The 22,650-nt window shown below is 38.6% G+C and overlaps 1 protein-coding gene across 3 annotated transcripts in view; it reads right to left on the reverse strand.

Moving 5' to 3' along the window:
* LOC136844975 (uncharacterized) overlaps positions 1–22,650 on the reverse strand; it is a 43,598-nt gene that overhangs the window by 16,705 nt on the left and 4,243 nt on the right. The window contains exons 1-2 of one of the 3 annotated variants that reach the window (XM_067114454.1): positions 21,897–22,157; positions 17,709–17,939 (exon numbers count right to left, since the gene is read on the reverse strand). In XM_067114454.1, coding sequence (XP_066970555.1) covers positions 17,709–17,939; positions 21,897–21,948 — 283 coding nt within the window. In that variant the 5' untranslated portion in view covers positions 21,949–22,157. Of the gene's footprint in view, positions 1–8,692; positions 9,199–10,082; positions 10,186–17,708; positions 17,940–21,896; positions 22,158–22,650 lie in introns of those variants that run through there. The other 2 variants (XM_067114455.1, XM_067114452.1) reach the window with 2 other exon arrangements.

Below are 22,650 nucleotides of genomic sequence, written 5' to 3' on the forward strand. Positions count from 1 at the left end.
CGTTGGGGGGGCCCTGTCCTAATGTGGTGGTAGATTCCGTGCTTTGCAGGGGCCCCAGGCACCTGGCGCAGTTCGGGCTTGAAGACATTGGGGAACTCCCTCAGCAGTTGGGCATACTGGTGCGGGGCGACAGAGCAGATGGCGGGCACGCTGGGTCCCGTCGCCAGGGGGAAGGACTGGCAGGAGTCGGTATCCAATAGACACTTGCGACCGACGTCAACTGCCAGACCAAAGTGGGCAAGGAAGTCTGCGCCCAGGAGTAGGGTCCTCCCGTACGTGACTATGAAGTTCCAAGTGTACCTCCAGCCGAGGATGGAGACCGACAGGAGCCTGGTGCCGTAAGAGGATGGGGACCTGTTGCGACCAGAAGGCAGCCGGGTTCAGCTGGCGTTTATGCGGTCCTCTCTGGATGGTGGGAACACTGATCAACGCCCCCAGTGTCAGCCAGCATCATCCTGCTGTGGATGGTGTCGCAGATGAAACCTACTGGTTTGGGCTCCTGGGTTCCTCTGCCATGGCAGCCTGCTCTGTTGGCCGCCGCCTCGTTTTTGGATGGGGCGAAAGAGCAGGGTGCTGGCAGTTCAGCGCCCTGCCGTACTGCTGGTGATAGTAGGAAGGCCCCGGTGGATGCTTCTTGTGGTGGTAGGGCTGCCTCCTGGTGACGGCGCTTATCTCCTCCTCCGCGTTTTCCTCCAGCTGGAGGGAGCTGATGGGGTGTGCGGGCGTGGATGCCCGCTTCGCTGCCCTTGTGGAGTCTGTCAGTTGCTGCGCCGTCCTGATCTGGTCCCCGAGCGGCATTGTATAAGGCTAGAAGATCTGGGTTCGGACCTCTGGGAGGCGCTGACGGAGGAAGATCTCCCTTGACAGGCTTATCTCCAACTGCCTGCTGCTGCTGTCCGTCTCGGGAAGGGTGAGGAGGTCCTGGATCACGCCCCACGTCTCCAGGAGGTTCTGGTCGTGTTGAGGGTTGTTCATGAGACCAAGGGCGCGGGCGGCCCTCTCGGAGACCGGCAGGAAGCAGGTCTCAACGAGAGAGGCCTTCAGGTTTGGGTAGGTGACTTCTTCCGGAAGGGCGTTAATCACGGCGTCTGCCTGCAGCGCCTCGTCGGTAAATCCCGCCAGCCTGAACTGGCCCTCGACCCTGTAGAGCCATGATGACGGGTTGCTATGTGTGAAGAGCGGCAGCTTTATGGCGAGGGCAGACTTTGTTTGTTCCATCAGGGCCGGGCAGCATGCGAGCAGGTACCCGGCATGGAGGGCGTCGGCGAGAGCCCTAGCGTGGGAAAGCCGCGGAGTGGATTGTGCGTGAGGAGATGTCAGAGTCTCACGAGGATTTGCGTTAACTGTATGTGGGAGGGAATGTCTGCATCCACTCCTATTGCCCTCTTACTGGGGTGGGTTACTACGTCTCAACACGTGCTTGGGAGGCGCGTGTGGGTCCGCTAATGACGCTGGTGATCTGCCAACAAGTTAAAGAGTTAGCACACCCGAATGCTTTGTTAGAGCGCTGTGTTTAGTTCGTTAGGGGCGTGGGGTAGTTCATGGAGCCAAGACTAGGTCACCGTATGAGTCCGCTAATGGCTCTGGGAACCACTCTCAGTCACACTTTAAGAGGTGCTAAATAATGAGCAGGTGGACATGTACTGCTGGTTTATTAGGAAAGCAGGCCACTTATAAAGCGGTGTGTGGATGTCATACAAAGGAATACAATAGGGATACAGGCACCGAGGGTCAATTACTCTCAATGTTAATTCGGACAGGCAAATACAAATAACATAAAAAGATCAAAATGCACTTGACACAATAATATTCTGACACATATAAAAAGTAAACAGGCACTAAATAAATCAGTAACAGATATGTATTTACATAGATAAAATGTGGCTACTTGGCTTGACCTAGGTTTGTAGGAGAGTCACCGTAGAAAACGGGAAGTTCACCATAGAAAACCCGTTGAGCAGGGACTTTACAAATCCAGTGGCCCCAAAATAGCCAAGGGCCCCATTTATATTTGGACCCGAAAGTTTGGGGCCCACTAAAGGGCCCCAATTTTGTAAATAAAAATGTAACAAAAATTTTATGTAAAAGAAATAGGGCTCTCCAAGGGCCCCCTCCCAATCGTAGAGCCCATTATAGACCTTCTCATATGAATCGGAGGAGGGTGGGTAACGTTGATTGGGGTAAGGGTAGGGCTGATCTAAGGCAACTGTTTACTGCTTATAGGGGTCCTAATTATCCTCTGAGGGTCACCATAATGGCCCCATTTGCCCAGATAATACACATTTAAATGATTCAATTAATTAAGTGGATCTTTAATTATTCAATGTACACCTAGTTTTAAGAAAAAATTTCTGAAATTTGCATTTGCAAGTGCCTTTAAAGTGATCCTACAATTTCTCATATTCTAAAAATTTTCCCGGGGGGCTTACAGCCCCCACCCCCCCAGCTGCTTTGGCTCCCTTCGCTCACCTCCCACCCCATAAGAGGGGCCCCGAAATGTCTAGGAACGCCCCTCTTGAGAGCCACTCACATATAAATAAAACTAACTTCCATGGAGGAAAATGAATTCTTTCAAGAAAAGTTCCCTTAAAGTCACTGACAGTATAGCCACAGACCTTTCGTTTTTTCGATTCTAGGAAAGAAACACTACTATTACAGCGCCACAAATTCTTATCTGATCTTAACGTACAGGGCATGGAACACTTCGGGCAAGTAACTGAACTTGGGAGAACTGCGTGACTTCTTAAAGAAGATAAGGCTTCGCCATGTTGTTCGAAAAATTTCCTGGTGCACTAATACTGTGTAAATTCACACCCATTACACGCGGCGTCCATTGTGCGAATGATAAGAATTACAAACATTTTGCCGCATATCAGTCGTGGGTGATGAGCCGCGCCAATAATTTCAAATTCCGAGTCGACAGAACGCCGACGCAAATGACGTTCGCCAATCACATCAAAACAATGTGACGTAATGATAGACAAGTGGGTGAAATGCACGGGCATGCGCATGGCTGGGCGAGAAGCGATGCTTTCAACGTGGTATGGCCGTTGCCCGCATGGCTGGCGGCTGCTTGAGTACAAACGCACTCACTGGAGTTCACATCGGTAAGGTGAAGTTGAAACTTAAAAAAAATCCTCAATTATTTACATAAAATTTTATTTTTTGTTGTGATAAATGTTAGTTTGCAAGAATTAGGTATATAGAGTTTTTGTTTCATTTTTTAACGAAGATTCGAAAGATATAATAAATCGAGTAGGGAAGCTGGGACCGGAAAAAAAATTAACCGGCGATCTTTCCTGACGGCGTTGCTGGCTGCTAAGCAAGACGGAACTTGGTCCCCGGTCGAGGACAACTATTCCGAGTGCACCAGCTCGGCCAGATAGTTAAGGTCCTTCACGGTAAATGCAAAGTTGCCAATATCCCACATTGGATAACAGAATGGTTTTTCTGGTGTATTTCCGTGCGTTTTCAACGAATCTGATGATGTTCGTCGGAAATCCATAGTTTTGGGAGTTGATAGTTTTCGACACAACTCCAAAAATATGGATTTCCGACAAAAAATCTCAAACAAATTCGTTGAAAACGCATGAAAATACACCAGAAAAACTGTTATCCAACATGGGTGTAAAAACTCTTTACGAAATCATCAACCAAGGCTGTGTGTAACGACAGTAGGGCACTCGAACAATTTACATTCTGCGTAACAACACAACTCGTGTGTGTTTTAGTTCGCATTTTGCTCATGGCTTCATAACATGGTGGTGTTTACAGGTTACAATTTTGCCGTATTAGCCATGGAAATGGAGGGGGGGGTTAGTCTTACCTTATAAGCTGTAATTTGATGAACTCTAAAAATGGGTAAAATTTTATAAGTTACCGATATAAATTAATGCCACGTAACATAGGGGTGTTTACTGGTTACAATTTTGCCGTATAAACTAAGGAGGCGGGGTATTGTCTTATGTCCTAATTTGATGAAGAGCTCTTCTAAAAAATGAAGGTTACAATTTCATATCATTGCAATTAAAGCAAATTACCCCCTTGGGCAAAACTCCGTGAGCCTGCAAATACTCAATAAAATCTTCACTTTTTGAATGTAAATTGCGAATGAACCCACTGATCGTAAAGACAACCATTACAAGTCAGCTCTAGAATAGCCATACTTAGACTAACGTTCATCTGAAAATTCAAATGATAGCGCCAGCTTTGCCAGATACTTTGTAATGAACTGTTGTATAATAAGGGTTCAAAATGTCGTCCAATCACTGGCAAAGGTTGTACAATGTTATTTTTTACCAAAAATTTTATAAGTAAAAAATGATAAACATGTCTCAATGTTATGAGTAAAATGGGTGATCATATAATAATGGTAATAATATTAACAATAGTGATTATGATGACGATAATATCTCAACTACACTTATTCATAAAATTGCATCACTAAATTTTCCATCTCCACGATTAATGGAAAAACTGTGACTACATTTTGTAAGTAAAAGGGTAGAGAAATAAAAAGAGGTTCATAAATCATACCCGAATAACTTCGAAAATATATATATAGTCAATATTCTTCAGTTATCAAAACAAAAACCACGAACCAAAATAATACGATTACAGTACTTCAAATGTCACGAAAAGTATCAATTACTTTATACTGAAATAAAGCCTACATTCAAACGAAAGCAATTGATGAACGTCATTTTTAAAATCTTTAAGAAAAGAAAACTCCCTATTCTTCCTGTCACAGCTTGAAATAAGTTTTTTTTTTTGACTGAAAGTATTCACTCCATATTTCATGCTGAAAACTAATAGAAAATTAAAGATAATTATAGATATTTGAGAATTCAAGTTTTTTTTTTTTTTATTTCTCAATTTAACCAAGTCTTCATATTTTGCCTGGATAATGATAGGCATACTAAATTACCTTATTATTGCTTCTCATCCCACTCATCCAGCAACCATCCACTCCAAATCTTCCATAGTATGAGAAATAGAAATATCACTGCATGGCGCACCAGTAGACAAGTTTTTGGATTTCATGTCAGATAACACTGACTTTGTTGGCTGGAAGTTTGTACAATTCTTCTCTTTTCCCTTTGCCAACAAGCTCTCTCCTAAGTAAAGTGTCTCTCACTGTCGGAACATTTAGTTTATTCTTGTCCTTATTTATTTTTTCATTCTATTAACACAAGAGAACACTCTCTCACAATCTGCGTTTGTATGAGGCAGTGACGAACAGCAAATAGCAAAAGGCCCTAAGGTTGGGAAGGTGTGTTCTCCATCGCCATCTTTAAGGTCCTTTATTACCATCCAGAATTTATCAGTCTCTTTGCTCTTGTTTGCTTGCGACACCTTTCTAATGCTTTCAGGAAGAACCTCGTCTTGTGTCTTGTATAAAGGTCTCCATTCATCATCTAAAGCTTGGAGAGTAATCAATTCATTACCTATTATTCGAAGCACAGCTTTAGCTAAAGATGCTACACTGCCATCTCGAGAATTTAATGCATGGGCAGGGTCCAGTATGCATAGGGCTTTGAAGACAGGGTCATCGAAATTGTATCTTTATTCCAACAGCTGCTGATGTAAGAAAATTTCAACAGTCCAAGAATACATTTCTTATTTCCTTATTTTCAACCCAAAATTGCTCCCACTGATTCTTGTGCATTTTTGATGGTTGGAATGGCTTGGAAGAAAAATATTTCAAAGTCAAAGTTTCACATAAAGTAGAAACACCATGATCAAGATAATTGTATTGAGGGGTCTGAATGTGGACTTATCCGAGAGATTTGTCTTTAACATCTTTGTCCTTGACAAGCTTGCTGTCCATAAACAAGTCAAGAATTTCTTTAAACGTTCTTTCTAAGTTTTCACGCAGGCAAGTTATAATAACTTTTTCTCTGAAAAAGTACATTCAGTCCTGTAAACACTGGCAGCACACATCTGAGAAATTCAAAGTATATTTTAACACAAATTTCATTTGACCATTGAAGTCCCTTTCTAAACTTAGTTTTTTCACATTTCTGATGTCAGAACTAAGTGAAAGCTTTCCCAAATACGTTTGCAACGCAGGCCACTGTTCAAGAATTCTCCTGACTGCTGTTCCAAATGAAAGCCGCCATGTTCCTGAAAGTCTGATAATCTTGTGCTGTTCTAAGCACAGGAAAGTTTGGACAATGGCAAACTGTGCTTGTTTTTTTATCAGAGTTGCAAAAAGTGTCGTCAACTTCTTGACGCAAGTCTTCACAGCTCTGGGAGTGTCTTACAAGCATCGACAGCACACAGATGCAGTGTGACACATGCATTTCATAATGAAAATCCCCTGAAAATCCCTCATGAAGCGTGATTTTACAGAATCATTAGCACCCATCATGGTGGCAGCGCCGTGAGCCAAATCCAATGATGTTATTATTGGGAATTGAGTATTCATCAAAAGTGCCTCTTACAATATCATAATTTAGAAAAGAAAGAGGAACCCAAATTGCAATAGCAACAATACATGAAAGCACTGCACTATCACAAAGAAGAAAGTACTTATGCAACCTAGTATGTAGAGATATAACCTAGGCATTTGGCAAAGTATGGATACAAAGACTTCAGTACAAAATATTACATCTCAACCTTCCGGGCATTTTTGAGAAAATACTATGCAACTTCATTAAAGATCCAACAGCAGCAATTAAGTCACAAAATTCCGTAGGAAATCCATTCCCGTTACTAAGTGGAGTCCCACAAGGATCTGTACTAAGTCCAACATTATTAATTTTATATACATCAGATGTGACTTCACCACCAGAGTACTATACTGATATCTGCTTTACAGATGATATAACCCAAATAGTTATGCACCCTTAAAAACGTACAAGAAGGGACCCAACCTTGAAAAGACAAGTAGCACAAAAAACAATGGACAAAGTTGAAAGAATAAATCAATTTGCAATAAAGTGGAAGATATAAACAAATAAATCTAAATTCCAACTAGTATCAGTATCTGCATATAAACCTCCACAGATAATGTTAGATCAACAACCAGTGAATTTTACTAAAAGCACAAGAATACTAAGAATGCAATTCGGACCAAGAGGAATATCAATACATGTAAGAGAAAGGCTAAGAATTGCAAGGTCACAAAATACAAAGCTAAAAAGGTTTAGGAATATGAACACAAATATTAAAGTCCATTTCTATAAGTCTAATAAGACCAATAATGGAATTTCCACCAATACCCACGCGTTTGGCATCGACTTCCAATATAAGTGCATTACAAAAATTCCAAAATAAAATACTAAGGTCCGCAGTGAGAAACAATCAAGAAGATGATGACCTAAATATAGAACAAATACACTAAAAATACAAAGTAGAACCAATTAAGCATAGAATGTATAGACTGGCAACCAAAATATTGAGTCAACTGGTCCAATACAATGGAGAATTAACGGAAGCAGGAGAGAGAAACTGCCCAAACAACATAGACTACAGATGGTGAACAGCATCGTCGTATATTCATCGTGATGAACCTCAACCATTATACTACTAGGAAATGTCTTGTGAAAAACATAAATTATAGAATTTACTATGTAGATATACAGTATTGCAAAAGCATTATAAGTTAATATTTAGGTTAAAATAAGAAAAAATTGCATCTTTATCTAAATAGAATTATACTATTCAGAAATAAAATGTAAAATATATGTACAATTCACTACGTTAATAAAGTGCAAAATCATTTTTGTAATGTTAATATCAAGGCCATAGTAAGAAAAATTGTACCTTTATCTAAATAAAATTGTGGCCAAACCACACTTTACATTACTCTTACTAATACTTAACTTTGTAAACTATTCCCTAACATGGTTAGCTAGCTAACTGACCTTTGTCTTCTTTCACCCATCTTACCTATCAGCTAAAAAAAAAATAGACGCCGTGGCACCCTCCTCTGCCCCATCTTCATCGCCTAGGGTAAACACAGAAACAAAATCCCCCAACTTTTCACACATTCATCGTCGGCAGCATATCTAACCATGATGCACAAATTCTGAGTAGATATATCCGTAGACTCGTCTATAAGTATACTAAACTTATTTATTTTTAAATCTACCAATTTTTCTCGTTGAGCTTTGGCGAGAACATTTTTATTTAATTTTTATGCCTTTGTTCTTTTCATTTTTAACACATCACGTCCTTCAAAAATGGTGTCATCAATAATCTTGACAAGATGTTGTACACCCAAGAAACTAAAGAAATGTTCTGCCATATATGCAAAAAGACGAATAAAAAATGTTCTGACTTTAATATCTTCACTAATACTAGAATGAAGATTAGGCCTACCCTGAAAAATTTAATTAACTGGTTTGTTTACCAGTGTACAGTACTGTTCAACATTTTCTTATGAGTATCAGATGCACCATGTTTCTGCAATATACCAAGTTGGGCCCTGAATGGCTTGCCACAAATCTTACTATTTAGGACCATGATAAATATCTTCGGTCCTGGTCGTTTCGGCCGTAAGCCACTTAGGCCGTAACATCCAAAACAATGTAAGACGTTATGTTTATGGTATTTACCATTATTATTTCAGGTTTTACGTACATCCCCAAGGGGCTGGTACTAAATACGGCGCCCATTTTGCACGTAAACGTACTTACGGCCTAAATGACTTACGGCCGAAACGACCCGAATGCAATATCTTTACCTGGAGTCAGCCAAGGGAATTTGGTTTCCTTTTCCTTTTTATATTCCTGGTTATCACCGCCACGTTTTTTTCCTGAACTATTCTTCTTTTCAATACTTTCTGTTCCAACTTCATTTTTACCAGTCTTGTTCTTTTTCCTTGCAGGTTCAACATTACTTTCGTCCACAGAAATGTTGTCAATATCACTATAATCATATGCAGCTTCGTGGGTGACAGATGAAGAACTCGGTTGGCTGCCCGTTTTTTGTTTTTTAAACATATCTAATAAATTCGTCTGATTATTTATCGTGGACTTGAGTTGACAAATGACACGGAGAAGGAGTGATCCTTACCGACCTGCAACGCCGCAGCCGTCTCACAGAACTACACAAGCGTAACGCGTTTGAAAAGAGGAGTCTGCGGCATGGTTCTCTTCGGTCTGCGGTCTTTGTGCTGATTGGTGACGATCGTTTGAATGTAGCCAATCAAAAACAAGTAGCTTCGTAAACTCGACTTTTTAAAAACCTCTGTTTAACGGAACAGAATAATAGAAAATATACAGTATATCAGAAAACCAACAATTTATTGAAAATGGCGTACATATGCACTAAAAAGTTGTACAAATTTGCCACACAAATCAGAATATCGTAGGTCGTACAGCATTGGGTCGTATGAGGGTAAGAATTGTCGTACATCTGGCAACGCTAGAAAGCGTGATACAGGTCTAATGACGTGTTTTGGATATAATGCAGTATAATTGGCTAAGAAAGTCATGTGATATAAGTATACTGCCAATAGTATATTGTTATCGGAAATCATTCAAATTCATTGGGGAATTCGATAGTCTGGGGGGGGGGGACTTCAAAAAACCCGCCTACTGGAAACGATCGCATTCATTGGATAATTTGAATGCGTGGGATGAACTTCAGCCAGGCAGCTTGCAACGAACACGTACAAACGCACGCATAGGAGCGATTTCAGGTGGCGGTAAGATGTTCACTCGAGTGAAAATTCAGAAGTTTTTTCAGTAAATTCATTATATAAGTAAATTTTGGTTTGCAACTAGTGGTATTGGGGTTAAAAATGTTAGTTTTGAGGAGCTCTACACAACTGTGAAGGTTATACAGCTCTATCGTATAATGGTCACTTATGAACCATTACCCAGACCCAGTTCAGGATCGTCTCGACCAAAGGAGGTTGTTCACTTCCTGACGAAGGAGGGAGTGACGCAGCCATTGGGGGCGTAGCAAGGGGTGGGGCCCTAGGAGATGCTGTTAGTGTCCATGCCACCAAGGGAAGAGCACTAAAACGACCACTTGTCACTTTAAAACCGTAGCAAACTGCAGCGCATCAACTATTTTTGGCTACTGGAAGACACTCGAAAGCATATTAAGTAAGGAAGACAACGAACACAGAGTTCTCGCAATCGTGGCAAGCACAAAGGAAATCTCAGCAACGAAAACGGGACAGAAAGACAACATCCCGGTCCAACTGCTAACTAAGCCAGTGTTGCCAACTCAATTGACTACTTGTACGCCACATCTGAGCGTGGTGTCGGCTAGATTTACGCTATATATCTACCAAGACCTCCAGAAATTACCCTAGCTTATCAGCCTGCTCTCACTCGTTATATTTTCATTTCAAGGCGATTTACATGAAAAAGGGGCCTTTGCTGGAATCACCTGGCACATCCACCAGCCATTTTTTAAATGATACGACATGCAACCACTCTTTTCTAAATTTGTTTATATTGTTTTCCCATTTCAAAACCTGGAAAACGGCAAATACATTTAATATTTAATAAGTAAAGGACGTAAAGTTCATATAAATATGTATAGTTCTGTGAGTGAGAGAGAGAGAGAGAGGGATTGTTGTATATAGGCCATAGACCCAGTGTATACTAGACTACGTAGGATGCTGTGTATCCAACACGGTTACTTTTTACCTTTGTAAACTCGTGTTGCATAACTTGAATGATTGCTTTACACGTCTCTGGGATTATATGCCCCAAGGAACGGCGAAAGCGAAGTGTAGCCAGCAACCTCTTGTACAGCGATGCTGATTGTCTCATCCAAGTGTGTTTCTTATCTCTAGAAGAGGGAGACCATATATAATAATTCCATGTCGGTCTGCTCGTCCATTCTCGGGTAATTAAACTAGTCACCAGGGTAAAGTTTCAATTCATTAAATAAATAAGCGTGACATGACTCATTTCTCTCTCAAATATATATATATATATATATATATATATATATATATATATATATATATATATATATATATATATATATATATATATCATTCTTCTAACTTACCATAAGCCTCATTTCTTTCCTACGATGTTCAATAAACTCCTCCAAGAACTCGTCTGCTGACGTAGCTGCAATGTTACCCTTTCAGCGTCTAGCTGAAACTGAAGTAAATCTTAAGATCACGCCATAGACGTCTCCGGAGGCTTTCGGGCCACCTGAACTAAAACGGAAGCCACGAACCTGGCAACGGCAGGTTGTGAGTTGGTCGGAGAGGCTGACAGACTCCGCCCACTTTTGGTCGGAGGAGAACACCATAGACAGTAAGGTTTACTTCCGGTTCAGCCGACCGGATCCGGCGATCGTAACGTCTATGGGGCTCTTTAGACCAAACTCAGCCTAGATCTATTATCGATTATCAGTAAGCTTCAAATTATTATAGTCACTCGGTTTTAGCAGTGGATTCCTACTAATGTTAGGATTGAAGCAGGAATTCCTTTAGCATTGCATTTCTTTTCAATAACAGAAATCACTAATAATCACTAATACCCTTTAGTAATCAAGGTAACCGGCACTAACGAACGCTACTGAAAGACTGGCCGACTGAGGTCGTATTGCCAGACAGTTTTTACAAAATTCTTAACAATTTCTTAAAAAAAAATCTGTTAAGAAATAAAATCTTAAAATAAATCTGCAGAGCTCCCTGTTTATTCACAGACATTTTTTCGTGCATTTACACATAATTTGAATGAAATTCGGTCAAATTAAAGAATTGAGTACTGCTTTTATATTCTGAACACAACCAAAATAATGCAGGGTATTTCCCTAAGTCGCTATAGATAACAAAAACTAGGGAGTACACAACTTGTTTTATTCTAAAAAATATATTAAAAACAAAACAGGTTACTGATTAATCCTATGGACTACAAAATAGGAGGATTAAAGAAGTTTACTTTGCTCATTAACATGTCCAACTCAAATCAGTGTTTCCCACAAGATAACAAGATTATAATTCCTACATTGTCATACTACTTCCACACTTCTTTGTGCTTTATAGTAAATCGCTTGTTGTAGAATTGCTTGCTATTCCTCCTCAAATGTCAACCGCCCTCCTAAGATATTTACATTTAGGTCTGGAATTATACACACATAAGAGCAAAATACTTTGGGGTACCATTATTTTCATTTTATCTTTTAAATATCTTACAACTTTGCAGGTCAATTTTTAGAAATTAGAGACGAGAAGGATAAAATCTGTAGATTTCGCCTATTTTAGATGAAAAATCTGAAACATGTCAAAAAATCTGTAGATTTCAGATTAATCTGTAGATCTGGCACACTGCATGAGGCAGTGCTGCCACATTTCCATACTACAGACTTCCAAGCTCGCCCACATTTTAAACTCATTTAACCATATGTAAAATCTAACATATAAAACAACATATGCTTTCCTTCACAGTCTATAGATGATTTCCCGTAAACTTCCCTTATCAAGTTAATCACAATAAATTTTCACCCTTATTAAAACAATTTTAAATAGATTTACTAAGGGATTCAGAGCCGATGAAACACGGTTTTTCGGCAGCAACTTTTCACCAAAGCATCGGATAAAGGTGAAAGTTGGCAAGTGTATATCTTATAACCCTATCTAATTTTTGCAAGTATTATTTGTACCTAAGTTCGATAGTTTTGATATTTATAGAGTAAAATGAAGTCGCCGATGCCGGAACCGAGAAAATCATAGACAAGGATCCTAAAACAATTCATTACATAAAAGTAATATGACGTCATGAGGCTCCGCCCATCCACCAGGTAGGCAGTGAATGGATATGGATACGCTTACAGTCTAGGCTTCAGGAAATTTGATAATGGCCAGCAGGATATGGAATTGTCCCCTTGGTTGCAAGACTGCATTTGCACTACAGTTTGCCACTTTGTATACAAGCGAGAAGACCCATGGCAAAATTTACTATAGTGTGAATAGGTAATTATTTCTATAGTGGGTAATAGTTACTTGGCCACCCCAGAAGTCTGGGCAGGAGCTGTTGTTAGACAATCCCGACCTCTTCCTCGAGAGTGACGATGAAGACATTTTGTAAATAAATTATGTATTGTGTTACACATTTTATTTGTACATCTAAAACATATTTATTAAAACACAATGATTATAACAATATGTTCCTCATTCAAGCTGATTCCGATATATTTTTCTTTCCATGCATATCAATATAAATCGTGTTATATTTGATTGATATTAAGTAAGTAAATAATAGCTTGCCCTCAAAATCTTGACTCCTACCATTGCCTTTTATTTGCGGCAAGTAGGCCATACGAGCACTGTTTAGAAAAATAGCCATGGGTTACAGCACCTGAAATAAAACAAAGGCATTGACCTTTACACCTCTAACAACTGAGGGAAATGAGGTATCATTGCTTTTCATTGAAATTCTCTTCTTCTAGTGACTGCTCCTGACTTGCTGCAAATAGAAGGCTATAGTGTCGAAACCTGAGGTAAAACAAAACAATCTTTTTGCATTCCAGTCGTGAATAGATGTTTCATTATGTGGATGAATTACATACACTGAATTATTTGTAAAGTAGAAATAAAACGAATATCAAGAAAATGGAATAATTCCAAGCTAAGAACTTAGTCCCAACAACTGCTGTGGAAGTTGCGATGAAACCTCCACAAAATAATAATAATAATGATAGTAATAATAAAATTATTGAGAATGCTCGACATCATTGATATCGCTGAAACCTAGGATGGGTACTTATATTAATTAGTGAATATGTCACCAGCAAGTGGGCAGAGCCAGAGTAAAGAAACGTTTTCCCCAAATGTAAACTCTTCATTGTGGGTGGAGCCTCATGATGTCATAGGTTAACGTCATTGTTGTGTTCAAAACCCTTACCTGCGATTTTGATGGCTCTGGCATAAGAAACTCAATTTTACTCTGATAAGTACCAGAACTATTGAACTTAGGTACTAAATAATACTTGCAAAAATTAGGCAGGGTTAGAAAATATACACTTGCCAGCTTTCACCTTTATCCGATGCTTTGATAAAAAGGTGTTGCCGATAAAGAGTGTTTCATCGGCTCTGAATCCCTTAGTAGTAAGTTCCCTTAATTAGATGGAAACCTAAAGCTCTCAAGTCACTCTGTTGCCGTCGGCATTCGACAAGACGACTCCTCCATAATTCATCGTGAACAACCATTCTTTGGCGGCTCTTCATTCAGTCATTATCATATAAAAATATAATATAAAAATATAATATATCTGACCACAATAAACCCTCAAAAAGTGCGGCAGATCGTAAAATGGGATTTTGTTTTGAGAGTCAATGACAGTCGAAGCGCGCCTCCAGTTATGAAAGCGTAGGTTTGTATTCCCGTCGGAACAAGAGCAATCATGGAGTAGGTAGGTCGAGATAGGCAGGAAAGCAAGCCCTAGGCCTACCTGCTTTATTCTTTTGTTTACATGTCAGTAAACGGCCTTCACATATGTTGATATAATATATATATATATATATATATATATATATATATATATATATATATATATATATATATATATATATATATATGTGTGTGTGTGTGTGTGTAGAGAGAGAGAGAGTGTGAGAGGAATATACGAGTGAAAACAAGAAGAGTCAATCAAAATAAGATACCTAAACGAAAAATGAAGTAGGATTAATAATCTTACTAGGGTAAATTGAAGATAACGTATTAACTATTATAAAAAAAAAACGAATAGAAACAAAAAAATTATAAGCATCAAGCCGTAAGCCGATCCCTAAACACCTGGACTTTGGACCAAGTCCTATAGTTTAAAATGTATATTTTCAAGTCTAAACAAACATTACTATGGTTCAGCTACGAAGGGTTGACGCACCTATACTTAGCGGCCTTATCACGTTCCCCATCTTGTCGAAGGAGGTCTCTAATCTTAACCCAAAAAGGAACACTTTCAGGATGAACTTCGAGGTTAAGGTTAGTTCCAGGACCTGGTTAGTTATGATATATTCCAGCGCACTGTCCATTCATTTGTTTGTTTTTACTTCCAAGTGACTTCATTTTTAAGTTATGTATGCATGTGTATGTATCCATATATATATATATATATATATATATATATATATATATATATATATATATATATGCTGTGTATTTATCAGCCACAATGCCTATTAACTTCTTGGTCAGGCATCAGTATAGCTTATAGGCTATGCAGAGAAACATTTCCAAAATGAGAAAAATTCGAGAATTTCAGGGGCATTGTGGCTAATAAATACAACATACGTACCTGGTAAAAAGTTACCAGTAGATTCTATACACACACATATATACATACATATATATATATATATATATATATATATATATATATATATATATATATATATATATATATATATATATATATATATATAAATTAAATACATGAGATTCAAAATGACAATACTTTCAGAGTGGAAGTTATTTCATGGGGTTTTCTCTCAGTTAATACCTGACGAATCTTGATAGAACTTCCAAGCAAGGGAGATTCCAAACTTTATTCAAGAAAGATCATTTATTTACGAGGAAATATTCAAAACGATCTTTAATCCATTCGGTCAAATATAAACAGCCCACCGACGCGCAACCGACCACGATTTTTCGAGCAGTGGGGGGAGATGAAAGTTTCGACTTGCCAGCAGATAACAGCTGCGGCGAGGATTGTGTACTCCAGACATTTCCGCTGATAGTCTAGTCAATATACTGTGTTGTTTCCATTTGGAGAATCAGAACAGAGAGGATGTTTATATTAAGCTGTATGATCGTTCAAACACTGTTCAGATTTCATAGATTCATTTGTTGTTATCGTCACTAGTCAAAAGTGCGGATACATATTTCAGTGTGCAGTAGGTATGACACTGACAGACGGACAACGCAGGAGATAAGATAATCACGAACAAATAGGTACTTGTTTCTGATCGGATGATACTCAAATGTGAACTGATAGAGAATAACGGAAAGGTAGATTAACTTGAAAGCGAGAATCGATGAGTACAAACAGGAGCTGGCTTTAGCCAGTATTAGAATTATAATTTCGGATAGCTGTTACGGGCGAAAAAATTAACTGTTGGAATATTTCATGGTTTAAATCGGCATCGTATTTCTAAGCGAAAAAAGTCATAGAATCATGTCCTTGCTATAATCATCAGTTGTATATGAAAACAGGTGCTTTAGGAACTCAGGGCAGGAGTGGCTTACTTCATGATGATTGTAACAACACCCAGAATAACCAAGCTATCAGCAGGTTATAAATGAAGACGCAGTCGATATAAGAATTTCTGTACTCATGGCTAATCATAACACGGTCATGAGCACGGAAAACGAAAGAGGATTAAACGACTTAGAACTGCCTAAATCTCTGTTATGGCGTGCAAAGGTTATCTCACTTTAGTGCATGACAGGGGCGTCATTTCAGATTTTTGTTTGGGGGGGGGGCGGCAAAGACGGTTTGGCCAGCGAAGCGAGCCTAATCAGCTGAATTTTATTTTTATTTTGAGCTATTTTATGTGTTTTTGAAGCCACATGAGCAAGGTATTTCAGCAAAAATTACTGTATATACTCCCACTACTACATGTTTTATATCATCACTGGTAGCTAGTAGAGAGACAAAGATCAAGAAACATAATATTTCTGAGAAATTTTTATATTTATGACTGCACATTTAAAAGAAACATGCTGTTACTTCTTGGGGCTTGGGGGTGAGGGGGTCAAGTTAAGGCTTTGGGAGGGGGGACAACTTGGGTCTTGAGGGGGGGCAAGTTGAGTCGTGAGGGGGGCAATTGACCCCCCCAAATGACGCCCTGGTGCATGACCGCTTTAAAGAAATCATTAGCCACCAAAGTTATCATGATCGTGTTTATTCCTTTTTAATTCTACCCTTAGGAGCAATAATAATTTTGGTTTGGGCCTACTATCCTATACATCCATGCTAAATATCTGAGGGCATTTGGACTATAAGATTACTGATACGACAAGGGCAATGGAAGGAGCTAAAAATAGAAACCAGAAAGAAGTATAACACGCGACAGCCACTCCAGCGAATGGTTTTTTTTTTTTCTTCCTCACGTCGCGTAGTCCAGAGATTTGTTGTTTCCAAGGAAATTGAAATTCTCTCCTTGATCTTTCACAAGATAATCGCTACTCCCTTCTACAATGCACATTGGCCACAAGACTGTCTATTCTGCACTTTGGTATTTGACAAATAATTTTCTCCCTGCCCTAACGATATATAATTTTTTTTACATTTTTACTTTTATGCAGATAAAAGAAATAAAAGTATTTACAGTTCATACACCGCCTGTTTTTATAGGTTAAAATACTCGTTATTTTCTTTTATCTGGTTTCGACCACTACATGCTTGAGCTCAAGGGCAGCTTAGCTTGGACGTGAATCCTTGCAAAGAATTGGCAACGTAGCCTAAAATCTTTGCCACGTTTAAGAAAAAAATCACTGTTTGCATCGTTACCCGCTGTAAAATGTTACGTTACCCACTGTAAAAATATTACGAAGGGTTTTAATATGACAAAAATAAAATCTAGCAATGATTATTTTCGTTGTTTTTTTTTTAGGTATGTAGTGCATTCAAACACCAAATAAATTTGTTGAGAACATTTGATTTGGCAGAGTCACTTCCCAACCTTGCTCTGGCCAAAACGACAAGAAGGTTTGGAAATACGTCGTGGGTCCTGGAAACACTACTACATTAAAGACACGGGGAGAATTCCTTACCCGTAGATGCACCATCGAGCGCGGGAACCACACAGCAGGTGGGGTGCTGGGGAGTGTAGACCTCCAAGAAAAATGGATCGTCTTGGCTGTCGAAATCTTTCGCTGGAGGTTCAACATTCGTCCTCTTTTCGTCGTCCTGAGTAGAAACTTCTTGAAACCAAGGATCTTCTTGGCTGTTGAAGTCTTTTGCATCGGTTCCAGGTTCTTCCCTATCTTGTAGGGTGGAATATCCTGAAATAGATTAATAGTATTTGTTAGTAAGTACTAGGCATGCATATATATACACACACACATATATATATATATATATACTGTATATATATATATATATATATATATATATATATATATATATATATATATATATATATATTTATATTATATACAGTATATATATATAGTCATTATGAATTTTGAGCAAACCATACATCATTCCATAGGAAGAAGCTGTGTAATATAAAGATTGACAGGTGCCCGTGGTTACGATGTCGCGGTCTCACTATCAACTTCTGGACGAACCTGTTGATACGGTCCTCTGTCTTGAACAAGGTGGATTAGGCGGGAGGACCAAGTTTTTAAAATTTAGTATTGTCACTCAAAATTACTTCGACCTTAGTGATATCATAATTTTTATTGAGAATGACCACGCCTTTACCTTTATACGGGCGAGTAACGATAATGTTATTTTTGGCTAAGGACTTGAGAGTGTGAAGGTTGTAAGTTTAGAAAAGGTTTTGTGGGCTAAAGTCGGCATCTGCAGGCGTAAAGAGGACGCGTCAAGATTCAAATTGACATTCATGAGTCTGGAAAACATGAAATCTAAACTACTAAAAAACTGTACATACGAAGGTTTAAAACACGGCAAGCAAAAATCTATTCCAAAGGAGAGAAGGAACTCTTCTCGTTTAGTTAAAGAATAATTGGAAAAGTTAAAGACCGTCTCATTGGTGGCAAGGAATCTGGGAATGGTAACACCAATTTTAAGCAGTTTTTTCTCGTGAGTGGCTTTGACTGTGGAAATATACGTTTCAATACTGCCATTGAATAAAAGTTTGAAAACATAACAATCTAAATATGATAATCTAACGGTGACAGTATGCAATATAAATTATTACCTGTAATGAAAAGGTTTTTAATGTTTTTTTGTTTCAGTGAAATCTCTATATTAAGCAAGGAGAGATAACATCTGAATAGAAATGAGTATGGTACAGTGACGGCCTATATAATTTAAAAAACTTAGTCTTCCCGACTATCCACCTTCTTCAAGATGGAGGACCGTAACAACAGGTTCCTCAGGAACTTGATAGTGAGACCGCGACATCATAACCACGGACACCTATCAATCTTTATATTGCACAGGTTCGTCCTATGGAATGATGTATGGTTTGCAGAAAATTCATAAAGAAAAATTCCTATCCGCCCTATCCTGGCCGCATATAATAACGCTAACTATATATATATATATATATATATATATATATATATATATATATATATATATATATATATATATATATATATATATATATGTGTGTGTGTGTGTGTGTGTGTGTGTATGTATATATATATATATATATATATATATATATATATATATATATATTAATCACTCTTGCACGTGACTTTTATATATCAATATGTATTAAAAGGAAATGAAAACCTAATATTTAAGTTGTGTGTGGCCTCTCCATCGTTACCGCATATGTGCGGAGCAATAAAATGGTGGATATTCTTAACCTATTGGTTGGTACCATCTCCGATGCCAAAATCGAGAACAATGTGACTTAGTAAATAAACTAAATTAAGCACGGATTAACAGTGATTCCAGGTTAGTGAGTTTTGACGTGGCTTCATTACTCACAAATGTACGATCTGTTGGAGTTTTCAGGGGACATGCTTGAGAACAGAGTAGACAAATTTAGGTATGTTGGTTCAACAGTAGTTGATGATGGATATTTGGATGTAGAAATAACACACGGAGCGCAAGCTGGATGGAAAAACTGGAGAAAGATGTCAGGTGTCTTGTGCGACCGCAGAATCACATAAAGCTTAAAGGAAGAGTGTATGGGACAGCAGTGAGACCAGCTTTGATGTATGGAGCAGAAACATGGCCGGTAGAGAGAGTGCAAGAGAAGAAATTGGATGCGTTAGAGATGAACATGCTCAGGTGGATGTGTGGAGTAACAAAAATGGACAGGATCAAAAATGAAAGATTATGAGGAGTTACTAAAGTCTTAGAACTATCAAAGAAGGCCCAGGAAAGAAGAGTGCAGTGGTATGGCCATGTGATGAGAAGGGATGAGACATGTGTAGGGAGGAGAGTGATGCAGATGGAGGTGTCTGATGGAAGTGGGAAAAGATGAAGAGAAAGAAGAAGATGCATGAGAAGAGACAGCTGGATATACCATTTTCCAAGCACACGCTAATAGAATCGTAATCAAAACTTGTGTAAAAGAATTTAAACTGGAATACAACGGGACATTTTACTCTCAAAATTTTGATATGGCATTGGGTAGCCCTGTATCCTCGGCGTTAAGTAATTTGGATATGGAATTTTTCGAAATCAAAATATATAACAAAATCGTTTTATGCAATTTACATTGACGATATAATATGCGTTTGGCCGGGCAACGCAAGTGGAAATAACTTCTTTGTTAAATTAAAATTGCTTAATGCACAGAACTATCAATGAGTTTAAATACAGTGTGTACAGAAAACCTACCAATATTTCTGCCTATGTTCACTTTCATTCTAGTCACATCCAAGTTCTTAAGAGCATTACGCATATGAAGCCCTGAATACATTAATGATGAAATAGACATGATTAGGAATATAGGTAAGAAATTGAAATATCCTGACTGAATCAGGCAATGCATTAAAAGCGGCAAAAATAGACATTTTACGTTAACAATAAAAAAAAAGAACCTTATAACACACGAAAAACTGCTTGAACTGCCATATTATAATAATTTAAAAGATATTCCCCCCCCACCTTAAGAATTTTAGGGTTAATGTTTCATTCAAGAACAATAAAACAATGAAATATGTATTTATAAAGATTTTGCCCGACGATACTAAAGGATGTTTATACCAGATTCCACATAAGTCTTGTGATAGCCTTTACATTTGTCAAAATGGAAAAGCACTAGGAAAGAGAATAAAACGGCATAAGAGATATGTAAGAAATGCACTGTTGAACAGTGGCATTTTTGTACATACATATCTGAAAACAATCATGCAATCAACTGGGCAGGAGCAGAAAAGGTAGTTTACCCCAACAATGCACTAGAGAGAAACATCATTGAGTCTAGTTTTATAGGACGTTGTAAAGATCCCCAACCCCAGAGTACCCATGTAAAGATTGGCTATCCTCAGAATGAACTTGCTAACATCAGCCACCCCCCAGGACTGAACACGGCGAAGGGACATTCCATTTGGCCGACAACAAACAGATGCACCGCCAGTATCAGAATAAGCTTGTTAACATCAGCCACCCCAAATATTAGCTTGTTAAGATAAGCAACCCTCAGGTACTCTGGAGTTGCTGTTCTTTACAACGTCCGTTTTATAAGAGAAAGTTTCAGCAAGAATATTAACAATATGAACAATAGTCATGGAATGTATAAACTTGATCCATTAATTTCAAAATAAATAGATAAATATATATATACATGTATGTATACATACATACATACATACATACATACATACATACACATATAGATAGATAGATAGACAGATAAACAGATGGATAGATATTTTTGAATACCAGCGATAGTGATTTTGTGGCATAAGTTTTCAGTTTTCTGTAGCTTTCGTTCTGTAGAAAGCCTTTTTTATTTCTTATTTCGTTTGCCTTTGTCCTCTTGTACTGTTTCTTTCCTCCCACTATTATTTCTCCGTACAAGTTTTGTCTTTGTTACTCATTCTTGTTTTCGTGTGCGTGTGTGTGTGTGTGTGTATATGTATATGTATATGTATATATATATATATATATATATATATATATATATATATATATATATATATATATATATATATATATATATATATACATTTGCATCCGTGTAATAAACGAGTACAGGCACAATATAAAACAGACAAAAATGAATTGTAACCGAAAGTAATAAAGTTAGTCCCCGGCAAAGTCCTCGTCCCCAGTAAGAAACTTTTCCGTCGGACACTTACCGGTAACGACTGTGTTCTGAGTGCCATTTGGTCGCCACAGAGGAGAAGCCATCACAAACACTCCTCTTCTTCAAATTGTAACTGGGATATATCTGAGCACGGAGACTTTTGGGACCACTAACGAGACACTGCTTTAAGTTTTAAATTCCTCGGTTAGTGATGACGCTTTCACAAGAAACAACTCAAGGCATCGGAGTAAGCCGTCGACAACGGGTCGACGTTACCACTGAACTGATCCCTAACCCTAAGCGTCAGTCCGTCACCTGCCACGCTGCCAGCAAGGGGGTCACTCCAGTATCTCAACATCAGGACCCATTAAGTGGGTTGGGGGTGGGTCCTGCTCGACATGAAACGTCCTGTTCTCTCCGGTCTATGGGCATGGACCAAGCCATCCAGTGGTTCCCAACCATGCCCCACCCACCAAATCACCTCTAAAATCCTGATGCCCCCTGTGGTGATATATAATTCTTACATTCACGGGGAGGAAGTCTAAAAGGCCATTAACTTGGTTTAAACGTTCTCGAATTACCCCCCTTAAAAATCAAATCCCCCCTAGTGGGGTGTACGCCCCACGTTGGGAACCACTGGCACTACAGACCAACTGTCAACAAATGCTAAAATTAGGGGATCTCTAAATGGACGATTTGACCAACGTATCGCTACCGACCTGAAATGAACTAAGAATGAACATAAATCGTGACTAATCCACCAAAAAATGCACTACGATCATTATTACACCCTTCTCTCACTGCTG

The sequence above is a fragment of the Macrobrachium rosenbergii genome, chromosome 13, assembly GCF_040412425.1.
Source record: "Macrobrachium rosenbergii isolate ZJJX-2024 chromosome 13, ASM4041242v1, whole genome shotgun sequence".
Classification (NCBI taxonomy): Eukaryota; Metazoa; Arthropoda; class Malacostraca; order Decapoda; family Palaemonidae; genus Macrobrachium; species Macrobrachium rosenbergii.